At 38.8% G+C, this 21,945-nt stretch overlaps 1 protein-coding gene across 1 annotated transcript in view; it reads left to right on the forward strand.

Moving 5' to 3' along the window:
• Positions 1 to 21,945, forward strand: part of Kcnh5 (potassium voltage-gated channel subfamily H member 5) — a 330,578-nt gene that overhangs the window by 108,096 nt on the left and 200,537 nt on the right. Inside the window, exon 7 of the mRNA XM_063241526.1 lies at positions 2,051 to 2,477. Within this exon, the coding sequence (XP_063097596.1) occupies positions 2,051 to 2,477 (427 nt within the window). The remainder of the gene's footprint in view (positions 1 to 2,050; positions 2,478 to 21,945) is intronic.

Here is a 21,945-nt window from a genome sequence, read left to right on the forward strand (position 1 = left end):
TACATTTATTTTAGGTAGTATTTCATTGAGTAACTCCACTACCATATGCATTTATTATACTAGAGGTGGATGCTTATATTGTTTCAAGTTTGAAGTATTCTATCACATATGCAAATCTCTTTCTGAGTTTCGATTTATAATGATTACCTTAAATTCTTTTTATACAAAACAAAAAACTTTCCATATAAAACAAAATGAGTTGTTCTGCATGTTATTAATTTTGAATAATAGTTTCTGGCTTGATAAAAAGAAAAAGGGAACACATGGACAAATTCAAAGCTCAAATTTGGGGTGATGTTTGAGAGCCCAAAAGAGTTTGGTTTCTGGGAACACTGTTGCTTTGCAGAGGTGTAGTGTGAAGTGCCCTGGCCGTGCACATGGAGTGAGCCTGTGGGCACGGAAGGGCTGTGGAAGAGATGATGCTTAATTTTATATTCATGATGAGCCTTGGAGGATGTGCTCAGTGCTGACTTCTAGGAAGATTAGTGTTGCAGTGATTGTGTAGATGGAGTAGGGTAATGACAGAAAGACTGTACAGTGGTTTGTAGAAAATGCAATTATGAATCTGGAGGACTGGCCTTGAGTGATGTTTCTGTTCCTTGCTCACTGTAACTCTGGATGGCTCACTTTCCAGTTTGAACTTCAGTCATTCCCTATGCGCTATGAAGCTATACATTGTGAGAATGAAATGAGTTGGTCTGTATTAAAGAACTACAGATACAGCGAGTCTGGTGGCTTCCACGGACTCCTGCTGTAGGCTCGAGCTGTGGCAGGTGGTGAGAAGGGGGACTTAGGAATTCAATGTCCTTTCGGTCATGCAAAGAACGGCTCACATTTCAGCCAGGATTGCTGGCATTAATGTGATTAGGTAGATTACATGCATAATGTAGGTATAGTATAGTAAGTTTTGGAGTGAGCAAAGATTCTGCAATCATATAGGCTATATTTGAATCTCTGATCTTTGTCTTACTTGCCGTATGAATTTAGTGAGATTTCTTAACTTTACTATGTTTTGATACTTATCACATAGAATTGTTTTGAAGAATAAATTAGTTAATGCATAGAAAACACTTAGTATCTGGGATGTAGTAAGTAACGTTATTACCTTTTTTGTCTGTGTTTTCTAAGTAGCAATGAATGATCTAGATTTTGGCTGGGTAACTGCGTGGAAGTGTGCGGTGCATGTCTATCCCCGTGTCTCCAGCTGCAGACCAGGTTACTCACATTAGCATTGCTCAGCTCTACCTTTCAGAGCTCTGTAAATTTAATGTTCAGCCTGGCTGTGGCGGGAGGCAGTGGGACCAACAGTGATATTTGCTTATTCCCCTCATATGCACAGAAGGATTTCTTGTTTGTTTGCTAGAAGATGAGGTTTCTTTCTCCTGAAGTTTTGATGTTCATAGCTGTTGTAAAGTAAAAATAAAAAGAAGAGTAGAAGAAAGATTTTATAGGAAGAAAAATTAAAAGTTGAATTTATCACCCCAGTTTCTGCACTCTGTATGCATTGTGCTTGAGTTTTCTTCTTTGATTATTATTGAAAATAATTTTGAGTGGGTACATGGGTGTAGCAATATTGATAACATTCATTATGAGAGGTTAGTGTAACACATTTTAATTCTTTTTCCATCCCCTTCCCCTCCCTGCGCTCCTTCCATTTCTTGGTCCCCTTCCCTTTTGCAAAAGATCTACCTTTCTGTTTCCTATTATCTGTGTTTTATTTTGCTCTTTAATTTGCTGATACTTGGGTTTCTCATTCCTTGGTTATTTCGTATTCCACATACAAAGATAAACTTTTAATCATTTTCTAATGGAAAATTGTTTTATACAGTAAAATTTTAAAAAACGTTTCTTTTGAGTTTGGTGGAAATGGCATTTAAAAAAATTTATTATTTTGACTTGTTTTGTTTTCTTGCAGTCAGACCTCTTCTGTGTATGCTCTTAGTATATAAATGGGTGATAAGGTCCACAGAAGTGCCCTAATGTATCAGTCTCAGCTTTTTCTTTCGGATGAAGGTGAGATTTCATTTCTTTCTTTCTTTCTTTTTTTCAGGGAATCAGCAGTCTCTTCAGTTCTTTAAAAGTGGTGCGTCTCTTACGACTGGGCCGTGTTGCTAGGAAACTGGACCACTACCTAGAATATGGAGCTGCAGTCCTCGTACTCCTGGTGTGTGTGTTTGGACTTGTCGCCCACTGGCTGGCCTGCATATGGTACAGCATTGGAGACTACGAGGTCATCGATGAAGTCACCAACACCATCCAAATAGACAGTTGGCTGTACCAGCTGGCCTTGAGCATTGGGACTCCATATCGGTACAATTCCAGCGCTGGGATATGGGAAGGAGGACCTAGCAAGGATTCTCTGTATGTGTCCTCTCTCTACTTTACCATGACAAGCCTTACAACCATAGGGTTTGGTAACATTGCTCCCACCACAGATGTGGAGAAGATGTTCTCTGTGGCCATGATGATGGTTGGCTGTAAGTATCTTTTCTTTCCTTTTTCAAAAATGATTGGTGTTCACAATCTTCCTGCTGCCCATCACAGACAGAAGTCAAATGAACTATTTTGTCCTCCGAAAGGTGTTTTCATCCATATCATTTACAATTGGTTTAACTTTTATTCCAATTTAGAAAATAAAAATACAAGTACTATATTTTACCCTTTAGAATGTACTGACACATAAAAAATGGAATGGAGGGGGCAGTGATGGCAAACATTTTAGAGTTTTTAATGATAATGAACAGCGTGCTACAGCATGTGTGCCAGAGGTTCACCACCTGTGGGATAGAATAACTCAAAACCCGAAATGGAACGCTGTGATTTAGTTCTATTTATAGTGTAAAGTGCTCTCAAAGGAACCAGTACCAGCATCTAGACAGGATAGCACTTTCTGTAGGTTTTGTTGGCAATGCTTTACCTTCCAAAAACAGACTGGATTTGATGTGAGATACGTAGTTTAGACAGTATCTTAGTTAACAACTGAGTTTCTGAATTAAAGTTGACCTTAGGAGTTGCAATTTTTTACAGCTAAGACTACCAAAAATGGTTTAGGAATCGAGTCTCTACTACTGACACTCTAGGTTACTCTATGACTGAGGGAATGAAAGGGTGAGGAAGGAATGAGAAGAGTCTGGTGTTTACAGCGTCTCTAAGTCAAGTGTTTTCATGGTATTCCTGGAAGGAGAAGGGCCTTGCATTCGATCAAACACCATATGTTCTGTGCTCAGATTGAAATTGGATGACATCAGAAGACCAGAACACTGGGGCTGGAGATTTAGCTCAGCGGCATAAGCACCTGCCTTGCAAGCAGGCAGTCATGAGTTCGATCCCCGGTACCAATAAAAAGGAAAAAGACAAAAAAAAAAAAAAAAAAAAAAAAAAAAAGACCAGAACATTAAGGAAATACAGTCCCAATCAGTTCTAAGACACCTTGAAGGAGATGTCAGTGTCACTTGTACCTTCAGGTTGAGTGTGACTTGTCGGAGTCTTGTTCCTTAAGATTGTTGTACTGAACTGTAATTAGTATCCTTGAGATTGTGGTCACTGGTGTTTGGTCTGGGCCATATAATTTTTTAAGAGTGCACATTTCAGAGGTTGAGATTTTGACACTGATGGAGGACTGGTGTTAGAGCCCCAGACTGGCCCATGAAAGGTAAATAGCGTGGATCTAAGCAAATAAGTCTCATGGTTCAGAATATCCAAAAGCTATCAGAGCACCAATGTTAGCAGATATTAGCTTCTCTCACACTGATCTTTCTGTGTACAGATACAGAAAAAAAAAAAAACTTGCAGATTCTGTTTGTAGGTTAGAGCTTACAGTTACAGGGAGCATTAAATTCCAAGCCTTAAAGCATTAAATTCCAAGCCATATTTGCACAGTATAGCAAATAAGGCTTTCTGTATGTATTAGGACATTTTCTAATCTACAGAGAAATTGTGATGGTCAATTGAACTGATACTTAACATATCAAAAATAGTAAGATGTATTTGCAAAAATGTGCTTTATAAATTCTGGAGCAACATTTTGTCAGCTATGTATTTAGTATTGTACTGCTTTTAACATATTTGCTTATGTATAGATTTTGTAAAATCATTTTTTATTTTGAAGTAATTGTTGATTCCTGGAGCAGGGAGAGCTTATATTTCCTTGTTTCCTCCATCTTCTATAAGTATAGCACAGTATCAAAACTGAGTTTGGTACAAGAATATGTGTGATCATTCTATTACATATGTAGAGTCCTGTAATTTCTAGTGCAGTTGAGATATTAAACTGTTACCACAAATCTCTCCCTCACGTAGTCTTTTCCTATTTCCAGCTATCTCTAGGCCTTTTAAACTAATAATCTGTTCTCCATCTCCGTGAGATTGTGATTTTGAGATGTTATGTAAATTGAATAATGTAAAAAATGTGACTTTTTGAAATTGACTTCTTCCACTTAGCATGCTGCCCTTATCAGCCATCTAAATAGAATGAATCAACTAAGTTTGTTTCTTTTTTCTAATTTCTGAGCGGTATTTCCTGGTTTATATATAACATTGTTTAACCATTCATCTATTGAAAGGCATTTTGTTGTTTCTATTTTTGGGCTATTACAGTTCAAGCTGATATTAACATCTGTTTGTATTTTTTTTTTTTTGGTATGGGTGTAAGGTGTTAATTCTCTGAAATAAGCGCTCAGGAAATATATACATATATATCTATATATTCCCAACTGTTTTTGCACGATGTATATTGTAGCATAACTTTTGATAAGAGAATCACAGGAAAATAGAATCTATGTAAAGTTGAAGGACACTTTTACTTGCTTTGTTTCTCAAGTTTTAAATCTAAGAACCCTGCTAGATATCTTTATTTTCTCTTGTGTTACATCCGTACAAACAAGCTCTCTTGTCTTGGCCTCAAAAATTCATTTGCATGCTTCTCTTTACTTCCATAGCTGACCACCCAAGACCAACTCTCCAGCATCACTGATCTGAACTTTGAAGGAACTTCTTGTATGTTCTTTCTGTGGCTATTCTTCCTTCACAACCTCTTCCTAAAAGCCAGTGTCCCTCTTAAAATAAATAAAATCATACTATTCTCTGATTAAGTCCGTCCTTTGCATATAAAATAAATTCCAGATCCCCCATTCCCATCTTTCCAGACTTACAAATGCAGCCCTTGTCTATCTCACTCACTTCGCTTTCCACAGTTCCTGCTTTTCTGTTTCTCTGAACCTTTGCTAGCTATTTTGTCTCCACACATCAAGCTCGGTACTGTGTGATGGTCATTAGAGTTGTTTTCCTCCTGCTTCTAATGCTCTTCTCCTGGCTCCTTCCTGGATTCATACAGCGCTCCAGTGAATCACTGTTTCAGAAATGTCTCTCAAAATCACCCTCATAAAATCCATCCCAGCGCAGACAAGCAACCTTCTACCCATCATCCTTTTCTTCACTCTACCTACCAAGAACTAAAACCATATTTACTCTTTCTTTCAGAATGTAAGCACCACAGGAACAGGGTCTTTGATTGCCTTTTTCTGCTGATGTGTCCTTTACATTTAAGTAATTACTAACAGCTCCACGCTCAATTTTAATTTGTTAGATGAGAGAGGGAGTTGGGGATGTCCCTGATAGACATGATGAGGATTTCCTACCCTTACCCCCTCCCCAGATAGATCTCTGATGACATGCCTGCCAGGACGTCTTCATGACCCTGAGTCTTTTGTGAAAGATGCAGTGCGCTCACCTGTATCATCTTTTTATGTAGCAGTTCCTTTAGCTGGGTTATCCAGCCCCACGTCTCCTACTGGGCTAATGATAGAAGTTTCAAGAAGTCCCAACAGCCCACTCGCACATCATTTTGTATCATCTCCCTTCTGAGTCTCATATAGATTCTGTTGGGGTTTGGAGACTGTTCAGAATTCATTCTGTTTCTTCTTTACTTCATGTGTGGACAATTATATTTCTAAATCTACATTTCTTTCTCACATCTTTTCTGAAGTTCCCATCTTTATTTCAAGATGAATACCTAGTTTTAAACCTGGTTATTTTCTTCCCTGAGTTTCTGCTATGTCTTTTTAATGCCCGATTAGTAATTTTCTGCTCTGCTCTACCTTCCCCTCCCCTCCTCTCTGCCCCTCTGTTCCCCTCTGCTCCTCTCCCACCTCTCTCTCTCCTTCCTTCCTTCCTTCCTTCCTTCCTTCCTTCCTTCCTTCCTTCCTTCCTTCCTTTCCTTGTCTCCTTCCTTTTGTACTAGGAATTGAACATGGAGCCTTTGCCCTGAGCTTCATTCCCAGCCATTTAAATCACTCTTATTTTTAAGTTTGAGACAGGATCTCACTAAGATTCCCAAGTTGGGCTTGATTGTGTGATTCTCCTGCCTCGGTCTCCTGGAGTGCCAGGATTACAGGTGTGTGCCACTTTGCCCTGATAAATCCAGTTTCTATAGACAGGGTTTTCAAGAGAGTTATCTTTTAATTTCTTTTTGGATCTTTGATAATTTCATGACATATTTTCCTTTGGAAATCTGTCTGGACTCATGAAGTGTTATAATGAGTTTGCACAATTTCAAATTTTTGACAAGGATGCATAAAAATAACACCAAATATGAATATTGTAGCTGTTCATTATCTTAATATTATTTTTCATATACTAATACCATGAAAGACAGACAAAGTGAATCACTAGTGTTTTAGCTTGAGTGCTCTCAGGAATTTTGTGCATGAAAGTCAGTGCTTTCATCTGTGCCAGTGATCTGGTTTGCTTGGAGCAGCACTTATGACTTTTAACTGAGTAACTATGGAAAACCTTTTGTCAAAAGTTGATGAAGACATCAGCTTCTTAAATTCCAAGGCAAATAGGCTCTACTTGTAAATGATGACATCTTTTGCTAGAGAAAGCTGTCTTTTGCTTCCAGAAAAACAGAAATTTCAATGGCAGCAAATCCGGCTCTTGGTCCTTTAGAATTACTCTTCTTTCTCTTACAGACTTCTCTTATGGACTTCCAGGTTCTTGCCAATAATGCTAAATTGCATGTGAACTCCGTTCAAGAATTTAGTCTCAAGGTTCCTCTTGTTCATACCTGAAAAAACTTCAAAAGAAATTTCTGACCATTGCACATTCTCTTACCACTTATCTAGGAGTTTCTTACATTTATCTTACATTCTTATGTTTACCCTACATGTGAAATCCTTTTGCTCAGATTGCTGAACCCATTGCTCTGTTCGCAGCATACGCCTGCATTTGCACATTCTTTACCTTCCTGGGTCTGGAGTGTGTGATGTGGTGCCTGCCAGTACCACCACACAATCGGCTTCCGTCCATTCCTCTTCATCTGTCCCTTCATGAATAAACGAGACTGCTCTGTTGATGTTCATGGAGTTTAGTATGGTGGGGTGTTATGAAAGAATGTTTTTGCAGTTTAGTTCTGTAGCAGTTGTGGAAAATAGCCATTTTTTTAACATCAAGGATATGGGTAATCTCTCTGCTAATTTGCTCAATAAATACTTAATGATGCCTTCCCGAAATGTTTTCTAATCCATTTCATTTACATAATCTTATTACTGAACCATTAATAATTTTCCATTTTCCGAAGATAGCAGACTGACTAATTTTACGCTACTCGGAAAACACCTCTGATCAGTATACTAATCATTTGTTTTGATGGTTATAAAACAAAGGAATACAAGTATGAATTTTTTCTTATATGATTATCCCTTTAATACATTTTAGTAAATCCTTTTCTAAAGATTCATCCAAAAAGTAGTCAGTTAATTCCCTTTGTAGTGCTAAGTTATCACATAACCTGTATTTTGGTTGAATTTAGACATTATAAAGAACTCTCTATTTGCATCTTTCAAACAACTTTATAGAAGAAAAAGATATAACATGAAAATACAATAAATAGTTCCTTTCTGTAAATAATTTATGGTCAAACATAAAACTTCTACACTTATATATATATATGCATATATTTATATATATATATTTTAATAAATTATTCAATCATCAATAAGCATGTCAAAAGCATCTGTCAAAAGGCTGCAGAGTTGAACTTTGAGTATTTATTTTATTTAAAGGCCTTGTTTACTCTTTCTCTGATCATCTTCTTAGTTGCTGAATTGAGGCAGTCAAACTCACATGGTGTGTGACAGTCAGAATCCTGTGGTGCTCTGTGATGCTGTGTAAACTGAGAATTGGAAAACAAAACTACAGGCTACCCAGACTATTGAGTTCAGACAAGGAACCAAGTCTTATTAGTGCTTATCTTCAGTTTTCCAAAACAATGTAAATGATGGTAACTTAAACAGTCTAAAAACTTTCTTTTAAGCATTAGTTTGATTTAGCATACAAATGGTTTAGTACATTGAAAAACCCAGCAGAACTTGCTGATTGTCAAGTTAGCTGGACTTGATACCAGTATGATGTGTATCAAGGGCAAACTGTCACTGTGTATGTTGTTAAAAGAGTTTAGTTACACACCTGTCACTCAACACTCCTTGTGCAGAGGAGCTCAGTGCCACATATCACATTTTCAGGCTAAGAACTTATTCACTATCCTCTGTAGAATTTGTTATAAACCCAATCTGTTGATGTGGCCATTTCCATGATCTTTACCCATTGGAAAAGAAAATAAACAAACAAAAAAGACTCAGACCAACATCCTATAGAAAGAATAGTTTGGGAGGAAATGCATGAAGGATCACTCTTAGTCATCTTTTAGTCACTGTGACAAAATACTTCGGATAAATAACTTAAGGGAGGAAAGGTTTATTTTTGCCCATGGTTTCCGAAGTTTCTGACAATGGTCATTAGATTCCATTGCTTTTAGGCCTGTGGTGAGGCAGAAATAATATGGCAGAAGGGATCGTAGAGGAAACTTGCCCACTTCCTGGTATCCAGGAGGCACAGGGAAAGGGAAAAATTCACAGAAGAGGAGCCAGGGCCAGATACAGTCTCCAAGGTCACAGCTTGTAATCTATTCCCTTCAACTAGGTCCCACTTCCTGTTTTCATCACCTCCCAATGATGCCATCAGTTTATAATCTCATGAGTGTGTTAACCCACTGATGAAATGAGAGCCCAGTGATCCAGGTACTTCTCCAAAGCCCACAGGGAACCAAGTCCCTACTAAAAGGAGTCTTTTGGAGGACATTTCTTGATCTAAATCATAACATTTTACTCCTGGCTTCCAAAGGCTCATGTCCATCTCATAATGCAAAACGCATTCTATCCATCTCCAAAGTCCTAAGAGCTTCAGCACTTTCCAAAGTACAATTCCAAAATTTCTTGTGAGACACAAGGTAAATTCATAGCTGTCAGCACCTTAAAATTCAAAATCAAGTCACATACTTCCAACATAGAATGTCACAGGATAGATTTTCCCATTCCAGAAGGGAGGTATGGTGGCCAAAAAAAAAAAAAAAAAAAAAAAAAAATGGGGTGGGAAGAAGGTAAAACTGAAATCCCAACAGAGCAAAAATTAAATCCTATGGTTCCATATGGGACACCCAGTTATGTGGGAGGGAAATAAAGGGCTTAGGTACCCCATCCCCAGTGTCTTTGGTGGTTGCAGCCCACATGACCTCTCTTTCGGGCTGGGACTACTCACTGCCTACAGCTTTCCTCAGCGGCCATTCCATGTTCCTGGCATCTCTAATTCCCTCAGACTTTACTGTAACTTTAGCTTTACTCCCACAGCTTCATGCAACACCTGCCTCCCTCACCCCCCGCCCAGGGGTAGCCTCCAGGGACTGACCATGTCTCACATTGCCTGTCCTCACAGGTCTTCCTTTGAAACTTTGCTGGAAGCCTCCATCTTCCTGTAACTCTTGCAGTCTCCAAACCTGTACAGCTATCATGCTGCCAAGGTCTGCTGTCTACACGAGCAGTAGACAAACCAGGCCCCCTTGGACCATGGCTGTAGCAGCCTCTGAATGTCTGGATGGCAGAAAGCAAGGAAATACTTTCCTAGATGACCGTGAGTGAATAGGATACCATGAAAGCTCTCTTTTTAAAGCAAAGACTTTCAAAGATTTTATAGTTTTATGTCCTTGAGCCTGTGATGGTGGGGTCTGACTGATTTCTGAGATATTCTTTGTCCTAGTCCAAAGGACTGAAACATATTTCCCATATAAAACCTCATGACACAGTCTTTTGTGTCTGCATTCCTATCAGCATTCTGGTCTCCTTAACTCACACCAAAATTGCCCATTAATCTCCTCTTACAATATTCTAGGGCTTTTGTAGCCATGTTTCCAAATCTTCCCATTCTTTTCATTCAAGCCTTTTCTAAGTGCTTCTGAACTTCATGATTAGAGAGTCATAGCAACAATTCTAGTCCTGCTACCAATTTTTCTCTGTTACTCAGCTTTTCACTGGTGTGACTAAATTACCTGAACCTATCAGTGTGAGAGAAGGAAGGTTGATTTTGGCTCATGATTTCAGAAGTCTCAGTCCACTGACAGCTGGCTCCATGGTTGTGGGCCTGAAGATGGAGCAAAACATCATGGCAGGAAGCTTGTGATGAAACAAAGCTGTTTACTTCGGAGGATCCAGGAAACATAGAGAGTGAGACAGCCAGAGAGGGAGAGACTAGAAACAAATCTAGTCCTCAAACTGATGCTCCCATGATCCACTCTCTTAAACCATGATACATCTCCTGGTTTCATTATCTCTTGATAATGTTACCAAATTATAATTTCATGGGTGGATTAAATCATGGATGAAGTTAGAGCTCTCATGATCCAGTCACGTCCTGAAATATGTCAGCAACTACAAGGGCAACAGTAAGACTCCTTTGAAATCTATTTTTTTTTAATCCAAATCGTAGCAGCACCTTTGAGAGTCTTTAAAGATTTTTGGGTTTTAGTTTTAAGAATTGAAAATTTTGGGAGTTGAAATCAATGGCTTTTAAGCCATCTTGCCCAGTGTTAATGCTCTAGAAATCTAAAACTTTGTTAGTGGAATTATGTTGCTTTCTGTGGAATAGGGTTAGTTATTGGAGATGAAGTTTACTTGGAGTGGAGATAGTGTAGCAAAGATTTTAGAGTCTTTTTTTTTTTTAACCATACAGGGCACACTTTTTATAGAGAATAACAAGTGCTTTCTGGAAAAAATGTTCGTGAATTAGTTGAGAGGTAAGTTTGTCAGGGAAAATTATAGAGATAAGAAATCATGCTTTTTTCTTTGTCATGACCTTGTGCTTGCTAGGTAAACACTTGTGCTGCTGAGCTAAATCCTCTGCCTCAAGAAATTATGCTTTTGAAAAAGGAAGTGTTTTTCTATGTAGAAGTTAGCTTGCAAGACTTTGGTCTCTGGGCATAGAAGGGGTCAGGAGGATGTGTATATGTACTGGGGAGACCTTGGGGGTTGCTTGATTTAAATGGATGTCCAGGTAGGTTTATCAGTGAATTGTTACCCTTTCTATTATTACAAGCACCTACAAACCTTAATATGACACAAGTTAATACAGAGGTAGTATTAAGTTATATGTTAAGTTTTTCTTGGCCTTCCTATCATGGTTTAGGTAGAGAACGAAGTGTGAGCGTGCTGATTTTTCATTTCTGGTTTTAGTTTTAGCCAGATGGGGGGAGCTTTAAGCCTAATGTTTATTTTGGAAACTGGGTCAGTTCTTTCTGCTTGCTTTACTGAGCTTGCAAGAAAGACTTTTTCTTTTATCTTTAATGAGCTGAGTGTCCCATGAGGAAAAAGCATTTTGTAGAACCCAAAGTTCAGGGTGATAGGTACCTTTTTTATGGTTTAGTATTTCAGATGCACAGTCCGGTAGTTTAAAAAAAGACTGTGTGATGTGCACTTTAGTCCTTGTTTCTTATTCAAAATAAAACTCGTCTTTGACAGGAGTTTTCTTTTGTATTCATGCTTGTTTTATGCTTTAACATTTTTTCTAAGCTCCATATTCGGTACACGTCGAGTTGCTATAAAAAATGACCAATAACTTTCTCAGTGACCTATTAATTAGCCTGGACTCTTTGCAGTGATCTTGGTCTCTGGAATTGTGTCCTTTTGTCATTCAGAATTATTTAATTCACTCACAACATACTGGCTGTTCTGGCTAGCATTAGCATTTTGAGAGACACTTGACCCTTCTTAGCCTTCAGTAAGTTTGTGGAATGGTGCCAGTGTCAGACAAGAGAGTCACTGAACCATTTCTCCTTCTCTTTGTGTGTCTCTGCCTCTCCTTCTCTATCTCTGTCTCACACCCACTCCATCAGGGTCCCAATCGTACTTTCATTTGTATACTGCGAGTTTAGATCTGTGACTTTGAAGAGAGGAATGAAGTTGGAAGTTAGGTTCCTATGCTCCAGCTCTCTGTTTTTCCTGTTTGTCATTGTGGATTACCCAGTTGGTAGTTATGGTTACTGAACATGTGCTGAGTGAATGAAAAATAAAGTTCACCCTGCTTCACTGCAGGGAGTTCAGGAAGCTTTTAGGAGGATGTGAATCTTGATCTCAAAATTCAAAAACAAAAAAGAAAATGAAGCAGGATGTAGATAGTTTCCATGTGCTGAAAACATATATTAAAATATTGGAACAAGACAGCTTGACTTTTCTGGGAGAAGTTTGTGAATTTCACTTTGGCTTCAGTGGGGAGTAGATACTGTACAGTTGTGGAAGAAGCATGGAACTAGATGTCAAAAGGCCTTCCTAGTTTCATAAGATTATTGATTACCCCACAATTAGTGTGGGAGAGAGACTGGACAAGAGAAACCACTTAGGAAGCTGTTGGTGTAATCCAGGAAGACATGAACTGAGGTGGGAGGTATATGGAGAATGGTATAAGTTTAGAGTTGGTGAACCAATTTTCTTTTAAAGGGCTAGATAGTAGCTATCTTAGCTTTTGTGGCCCATCAGGTCTCTGTTACAGCTGCACATCTCTGTTAAGTCAGTTGCTAAGGCAAATGCGAGCGGCAATGTGCTGGTACAACTTTAAGTAGCAGCAGACCAGACTTGGCACGTGTAGTGTCATTTCGTGGTTTGTGAAATGAATGTAGGTTTTGGAACTAGACAAACATAACTTCATTTTTTTTTCATCATCACCTTTTGAGAGTTTACATCAGTTATCTTAAAACATGATCTGTGAAGTGGAGAGAATAATCTACATGGATTTTATCGTATGTGGTAGTATAAACAAAAATTGTTATAGGCAAAGAGATAATATAGAAACCATTGATCATTTTTTCTGTTAGCTAGTTCTAAATACTCTACAATGCTTTCATCCACTTGAATGGTGTTACACAGTCTTGGTATGTTTGATGCTATAGCATATGAAGTTATATTCAAATATTTCAAAGAAAAAGACACTATGGTAACTACTATTAAGTCAGGTTATTTGGTGGTGAAGCACTAGGTTGCTGAAAGTGTCATGCTTTAACCTGTATTGTTATGTTGTTATACCCCCTTTTATCTCATCCTCTCCCTTATTCATTAAAAAATTATTTAATTAAAAAAAGATGCATGCTTCCATAAAACCTATCAACAGTTTACAAGAACTGGTCTTACGACACATGATGAAATAAATACTTTGAAGGGAAAAAAAAGGCACTACAGTACTCAGGGCTGATTCCATAGTGTCATGATGTGAAATCCAGCAATACTATTAATCTTTGATCACAGTGATTTTAATCTGCTTTGGTTTGTTTAAACTCAACATAAGTGAAGATATGGATAAATGCGTACAAGTGTAAGTGTATAGGATCGATAGCCATATTACTTAGTTTTTATTAGGTACTTGAACAGAACTATTTGCAGTCTCCCTTTTTGAATTCCCTTTTATATGTTCCACTTTTGTATCTTGAGCAATTATTTGTAAGCGGAGAATATGTAAATACAAACTAGTGATTTTAAAAAAAATCTACAGGGCAGAGTTATTTGTGGTATCCAAAAAGAAGTTGTATGTAAAGTTCCTGAAGCATTTCTTAAAGTTGTAATTGGTAAATAAATGGATGTGCAAGATACTATGAAAGTTCAAAAGTATTTATAGACTTTGGCAAATTAAACTGAGTGGATGACATAGCACTTTTCTGAGAGGGAAAGAAGGAAAAGGCAATACTGATGAAGAGCATCCTACTTTTCCCTGTAGGTCATTTAGCTGGAGATAGCTACTAGGCAGTCAGAAATGTGGTTCTGTGTTTCAGAAATGTGAGGCATGGAGAGTTGTTATTGGGAGTCAGTGTATAAAAAGTAACTATTGTCAAAGGAATGTGAGAGACAAAGGGAAGATGGCCCAGGCTGGAAACTTGAGCAAGGAGCACTGCAGAGGGGCTAAGGAGAGGATCTGGAAGGGTTGAAACAATGTTTGGTCCCAGAAGGAGAGTTTGTCACCAACAGTGGATGAAAAAGCTGCAAGATGGAAGGAGGAACAATGAGACGACTGGGATAGTGAGTCACTGGAGGTTTGGCTGGCCCAGGAGGTCACTGGGAGCTTTCCATAAGTGGTTTCCTTGTACAGTTGAGAAGCAAGAGGCACGTGGGGAATATGTGCAATCCAGACCATTTTTGATGAAAAATAACTTTATTATTAGTCATTAACCTAATGGAGGTTGGGTTAAGCTAATTTTCATTGAAATATTTTTTTATCTGAAAAAACGTCCAATGAAGTATGTTTAAATTAGAGTTTTTGAGTGTATTACACAAACATCAAACTATTTTATAAAATAGAAAGTAAAATTGACCTGGAGAGGAATTCTTGTAAAATATTACTTTCTATGAACAAGTATTTTAATCAAAGGAAACCTGTATTTTCTGGTGATAATAAGATGATTTGGTGATATTCACAAGTTTTGCTTTGATTCCTAGGAAATTATATTCTAACCAGAACAGACTCATGTGGCAGGTGAAGTGTTGCTGTGCCAGAGAAAAGCTGTGGACACTTAAGTGGTCCTTAAACATGGAGTGTCAAGGATCAATTGACATAGGATTTTAATTTGGCTTGAAATGAAATATTTGGATTTTTGTCACATGCTGAAAAACTCATAAAGCTATATATGAATGTATTTAGGACTTGTCAGTGTCACAACCAAAGGCTTTCTGCATGGATTTAGGAATTGCATTCATATTATCAGAGAGAGGCTTTTCTTCAGAGCTCTTTGTAAGCAAGTTTTTAAGAGCTGGTTTCACAGTTTTGACTGTTTCTTTCCTACTTATTTAATAGTTACATGAGTTGAGAAGACAGTGTTAGGCCTTTGTATGTGGTCAGGTACCAGTTACATGGTGCTGCTTTTGAGTACATAAGATGATCATTATGAAACAAGAACTATATCCAGGTTGACTTTCGGGAAACTCTGAAGGCTTCAAATCTTCACTTTGAAGCTATAGCTATTCATTTAGAAGCAAGTTCTATAGCTCCCCTTTAGATACTCATTTCTTTAAGTTAAATTTATTTTTAACAGTCCTCAAAAGTCTTCATCTGTGGAAGTCTAATTTAGGAACCTCACCCATTTAGGATAAGCATAAGGCAAGGATGCTTAAATGCATCAGTCTAGTTAGGGCATTTGTATAGGAGCAGGTCCAGTATTGACTCTTTCAAGGTGTGAGTGTCACAGACCTTGGGATTTTTCTTACGGTAGCCTGCCTGTTGGTTTGTCGGTGACTTTGGCTGTTGGTTTGTCTTAAGACGTCTAACCAAAGAATAGCAGCAACTTCCCCATCCATGTTCCGACGCTCTGAATTCCTTCATCCTTTTACCTCTTGCTCCACCGGGCCCTAAAACGCCCTATAGATCGACCTACCCTGTTTGTGCTGCAGGATGGCTGAGTAGCAGTGGGAGCAGAGTATACAGCCATGAGCACACGTCCTGCTAAAATTTGCGGTTCACTATCTTGGGCCTCTTTACCACTTGCTGCCCTCCAACCTCATGTTTTGTTGAGGAGTTTTCTTTGTGCAGCTCTCACATTTCCTCCTCCTCTTCCCTGGAACCCTTACCTATCCTTCTTCCTCTAAGTTGACACTATTTCTTTGACTCTTCTGAGAAAAAAAAAAAGAGGGTAGCTGTCTTAGATGTGCTTTATTCCCTCACTCTGGAATCTAATCTCACAAAATCAGTCCAGGGAAGCATGTGCGTAGGGTGCAAATTACCTGCGGTCTTGTGGCTCAGAGTGGTAGTTTTTATTTTGAGTCAGGTGGGAGGATGTGAAGATTGAGGATCAAAGGGTGGCATGGTTTGTGCTAATTTTTTAAAATAAAGATCAGCGTGACTACTTTGTTGTTGTAGTCAGGGGTTGTGTGGAGAACAATTAGAATCAGGACATGGAGTTTTGTAATGTTATTTTTATAATGGTCACTGGGAGTTAACACAAGAAAATGCAGGAAATCTATCTGCAATACCAAAAACTTAGATTATTTAGTCAAGGGCCTAAATCCTACAGCAATGTCCCACATGAGTCCAGATGAAAACCCAGAGCTCATAATAGTGCCCACCACGAGTCCAACTGGAGGTCTAGAGCCCACAGGAAGGACTCATGCCAGTCTCTTTTACGGATCCTTGCCGCAAAGGCCCAGAGATCAGCAGTGGAAGCCAGAAAGTCCATGCCAGTGGAGTGAAGCAGCTGTGCTGGTGGGGTGAGGGTTCTATGCTGGAGCCAAGAAGTCACACAACAAAGACCAGGGCTGTCCTGAAAGGTATCACCTCAGCGACACGGAGGCCCTGAGCTCCGCCGATGACAAGCACAGTTGGGTGCATGCCAGGAAGCCAGCGTGATGAGTTCATCCTGGAAACCAAGTCGCACAAATCTTCCTCTCCAGAGTGAGGAAGCAATGCTCAATGTGAGGGCTCAAACAGCAACTCGTAGGAGAACCCACAATGCCTCAACGCGACAATGCATCAACACCTCAACAACCTCCTTCTCCTTCTCCGCCTATTTACGTTGGCAGTTTTCCTCAGGTGGAGCATCTTCGCTCAGTGCCATCTGGCATTAAGTTGGCCAACAGTTCTTAATCCATAACATCTGTAAAAAATAGACTTTGATAGGCATGGATGGAAGGGAGCAGGCATGTTCAGAGTAAAGGTGAGAGGTAATGATGGGAGTTAGATTTGGTTAGAATCTGGATTAGGACTCACAAAGTATTAGGGAGGGAGAGGGACAGTCCAGAAAACATCAAGAGAGGGAAAAGAGAAATAGAGAGGGAAGGAGAGAGAGAGAAAGAGAGAGAGAGACAGAGACAGAGGCAGAGACAGAGAGACAGAGACAGAGACAGAGACAGAGAGACAGAGACAGAGATTAATTTTAAGGTTTTTGATGCAAGCTGAGCTGGCCAATTTTCATGCTGGGTGAACAGTTAAAATCCAGTGAAGTGGTCCAACATGCAAGCAAAGATTTGCTTGTAAAGATGTGCTTTGCAGCTTAATGTTTTTTATTTTCTGGTTGTTTAGCATTCTTTTCTCTGTGTTATTTACACTTCTACCTCTATCATGGCTTTTTCTCATCAGCCTACAAACATGCTCACATTTCTCTTCAATCCTAAAAGAATATATATGAATAAAACACTTGAATTTGCATTCTCTTTATTTCCTTTGAGGATGGATGCCTCCCCCTGAACTAATACTCAAAGTACGTGTACTAGGTTCCCCTGACGTGTTTCATCCATATGCAAACACTGCCTTCATTTTCTTTGATGCTTCTCTCCCTGGTTCCCCTCTCACCTCTCTTGCTAGTTATTTTCAGTTTCCTCTTCTGATCATGCCATTCTTTCCCTCTTAATTATTGAAAACTGTGATTTTGGAAACAAAAAGATCTCAGGAGCTCTCCTGTAAGACTGAGCAATTTCACAGGAGTGGTGTGATGGAATCCAGCCAACTCTCAGATATTTCCCTAATCACTGTGGTGGTCACGCCATAAACTGCTCCTTAAGTCCTTGGCCCCAGTAGGTAGACCCCTCTGACACTTGCACTGTGCTCTGTAACCAATGTCAATCCCCAGCTCCTCCATTGCATGGGCTGAGTGTCATATGGCATCCTGGTTTCTATGAAGCAGAAACAAGTGATGAGCTTTCACAGGAGGGTGGAGAAGGCATTTGGAGCACAGGGTTAAGGAAGGACTCAGGTGCTGATGACAGGAAGAGACCCTTCGAAGACCCCATTCTCCTTTAGCTCTATGTTGGGAAAAATAATTAGGAATTGATGATTCACAGTACCTTTTTTCTGGCTCACTGCTGTCAGGCCCTTTTCCTGAGTGCATCTGAAGTGTCTGTGTGACTGCATCTCATATCCTGTTATTACGGTCTGTAAAATACATTCTTTACTTCATCCTTTATATACTTACTGCTTATCTCTTCAACTAGAGTGGGCCCACAAAGGCCTGAAGCTTGTCTGGCTCAAGCCTGTGTTCCTATTGTAACAGGACCACAGTAGATGCCCTGAAGGTTATTTTTAGGGAAGTGAATGGATCTCAATCCGCGATGTTTGGCGAATTGTAAGTTCAGGACAAAACAAAACCACATAGTTGTAAGTTCAAGGAGTGATTGAAAACTATGGTGGATGTTAAATTAAAGAATATTAAAGTAAGAGGCATACTGCCATGATCCCTCTCACAGTGCCCACCCTTGCTTTGAGTACTTACCTCATGGTTTTTACCACTTTCTGAAGCAGTTCTGGAGGTTCTCTTTTGTGAGTGTCTTTTTGAGATGCAATTAAAAATACAGTCAATGCTGCTGCCTGGTTTTGTATAAGGAAAGGCTTGTAAAATAAAATTTGCTGTGTCCTCAGCCACCCTGTTCTTTGCGTGGGATCTGGGAATATATGACTTCTGGCTCTTCCCTAATGTAAAAATGACCCTGAAACCTAAGTATTTTCAATTGATTCAAAACATCAAGGCAGCCATGCAGTGCAGTGAAAGACACCCATGGGAGAGAAATTCCAGAACTATTTCAGGAAGAAGCAGAATGATGGAATAAGTGTTTTTGAAGCAAAATGGGAGTGTTTTGAGGGGATGAATAGTAACATATCTTTTACTGTAATAATTTTTAAAAATTTAAGTATGCACTGTATTTTTGGGGGGTCATGTCTCATATTTCAGTGGTGAATTTAAATTTTTTAACAGTAAATGTAAAGATATAAAGATAAGGCTGATTTTCAGATTGCAACCCCTCTTCCTTTTTCCACCTTTCTAAGTGCCTTTGACTGTTCTGTCTGTCCTGTGGCTGCACTATGTCTGTCCTGTCCAAATCCACGATACGCTCTGCGGCTTTTGGGTTCCCCTGTATGTATTTTGCTATCTGGTGCTGTTCTCTTTTTTTTGTGGGTACCTATTCCCTTCCTCCATTCCTCATGTCTCATGTTTTTTGAGAGAAGAACTAAGATTTTAATAGTAATAGTGAAACACAAACACATAGACACACACACACACACACACACACACACACACGCAAAACTGCTGTCTCAAAGATCTGGTACATTCAAAGGAAATCTGTGTTTCAAGATTATTGTCTTCAGGATGGGCTTTAAAAATGTCTACTTTGAAACTCAGAGATAAACTACTTTGTTTATTCTCAGATGTATGCACATTGCTCTTGAGAAATGACTTAGTTTCAGGGGGAGAACAGAAAGGCCATTAGGAAGAAGTAGGTATTTGAGAGACTGAAAATACCTCAGTTTGTACGTGTGTGTTTGTGTTTTCCTTATCCTCAATCTCCTCGGTCATGCTAAGTCCTCGCATTAATGAATTTGTCCTACGTCCAATTTTTTTGTTTTGTTTTTTTGGTTATTGGCAACAGAAGAAAAGCACGTGGGAATTTAAATGATTTGGACCACAGGTAGAATTTAATGATGAGGTTTGGATGTTCTCTTCTATAGAAGACAACATAAGGTCAGGACTGTTTTAATTTAGCTCAGCAACACAAGTACCCGTTTTATTGTTGTAGTCTGCCAAAGAACCCAAATCATTTAAGTATGTTTTAGAGAAACTTACCCAAATTTCTGTGTATTTTTTGAAGGAGAGATTTCAGTGGCTTCTGATGTTGGAGTTCAGTGTTGCTGGGGACCTGTGACAAGTTGCTAAGTTAATTATTAGACAGTTGTTTCCAGAGAGGGGAGAAAAATATGATTACAGTGGGATTTGGTTAATATGACAAAGCAAAGAAGACATAGCTAGGATATGTAGGACAGAACCCAGGGCCCAAGGAGGAAGAGAAGAAAATCCTAAATATTTCCCATTCTCCCAGCTTCTCTTTTATTTAATCTGCATTATGATTCAGAAAAGTTGCCTTTTTAAAAAAATTAAATTGTAGACCAAAGTAACATAGTTTATGGAGCCTAGTCATGATGTATGATTTATTTTGAAAGATAGAAATTTCTTCTTCTCCATGCTTTTTCCAATTTCTTAGTGATTACTTTCAAACCATTATCATTTTCTTTACCTCTGATGTGATTATTGGAAAGAATTTTTAATTTCAGTCATTGTTTACTGACTTTCATCTTTGGAAGATGAAAATGTAATTCTGTATTTTCCTGTCCCTTAATTATCACTACATACATAAATTTTTTTAATACTTGTCTTTTTAAGTGTATTTAGATTCATAGTGTTGATTGAAGCACAGTGTCTTTTCATTAGCAAGATTATACAAACACATTTTTATGGCTGGGTCCTGTGGCATACTGTGATTATTTTCTAATATTTTTGGTGGGGTGATCATTAAGTTTTTTTCTTCGTTTCCCATGTGCTGTCTTTAACTTATTAATTGAACTCTCCTCCATGATGTAACTCTAATCTTGTTCTGCTCTTATGAAATAATGACAATTTTTCTCTTAGGATGAGTCACTTTGGGAGCTTTCAAATTTGATCAGTCTGGATTAGTTTCTGAAGGGCCAACACAGCTCTCAGCTTATCATCTCCCTTCATCCATGGGTCCTTTGGCCTCCCTTTTTTGTGGATCCATGGTTTCCCGCATCTGTTTTATGATCTTCTTTTGACATCATGCATTATGACATTCTATGACACTGTCTCTATATGAGGCCATTTTCATCTACTATATGAGGCTCTGAGGAGTATTTTTTATCCTTTGGAAATACTGATTTTTCACTCTTGAAATATTTTCTTGTGTTGTTCTATGGATGATTTCCCCTGGTTTTCTTTTTTCTTTCTTGAAATTTATCATTTGATTATTGGATTCCCTAGATTGGTTTTCTAGTTTTCCTGTCACCCTTCTTTATTCTGTGATTTCATTTTTTTTTCTCTCTCTCTGTGATCTAGAATTTTCTGGTGGTCTATTTTCTAATCCTTTTATTGTGTTTATTTCTGTTGGCCCATATTAATTTCCAAGAACACTTGTGTTTTGTGTGTTCCTTTTTGTAGCATTGTGTTTTTGCTTCAGGGGTGGACAATCTCCTCTCACTGAGGACCGAGATCAGTTTCGAGTTTCATAACCCCATGTCATCTCTGCTTCCTTCAAGATGACTTTTTTGTGGTGTTTGCTTTCTATTCTTTTTTTTTTTTGTCTTTTTCCTTTTTATCGGTACCGGGGATCGAACTCACGACTGCCTGCTTGCAAGGCAGGCGCTTATGCCGCTGAGCTAAATCCCCAGCCCCTTGCTTTCTATTCTTTATGTTGAAGTCTTTTTGAAGATTCCTGAGACTCCAGGCTGTCTACTTACAACTGGACTTGTGACTGTCCTTAGTTTGGGGAGATGTGTTGACTTATTTTGTAAGAAATCCTTAACATCAGCATTTTTTAAGTCATTTCTTTTGGTGTAACAACTGACTCAGAGGGGAATTCTTCAATTCCAATCTTGAGGAATACAACACATGCATCCGGCTTTCTGGAAATTGGCTGGAGAACAAGGCAGAGGGTTTAATATTCAGTATGTGACTTCCCATATCACCTCCCCTTCAGCTTCAGAAAAGAAGCCTCACTCTCTGCTGTCTTTTCAGTTCCGAGACTCTGTCCAGTTTTCTGCTGAGATGCGAAGAGGGAGATTGACTGGTTTTGTGGAAGCATGGGGGGCCTCTGAGGT

Source organism: Cavia porcellus, unplaced genomic scaffold (assembly GCF_034190915.1).
Source record: "Cavia porcellus strain 051 isolate PalLab524CR breed Dunkin Hartley unplaced genomic scaffold, mCavPor4.1 scaffold_31, whole genome shotgun sequence".
Taxonomy (NCBI): Eukaryota; Metazoa; Chordata; class Mammalia; order Rodentia; family Caviidae; genus Cavia; species Cavia porcellus.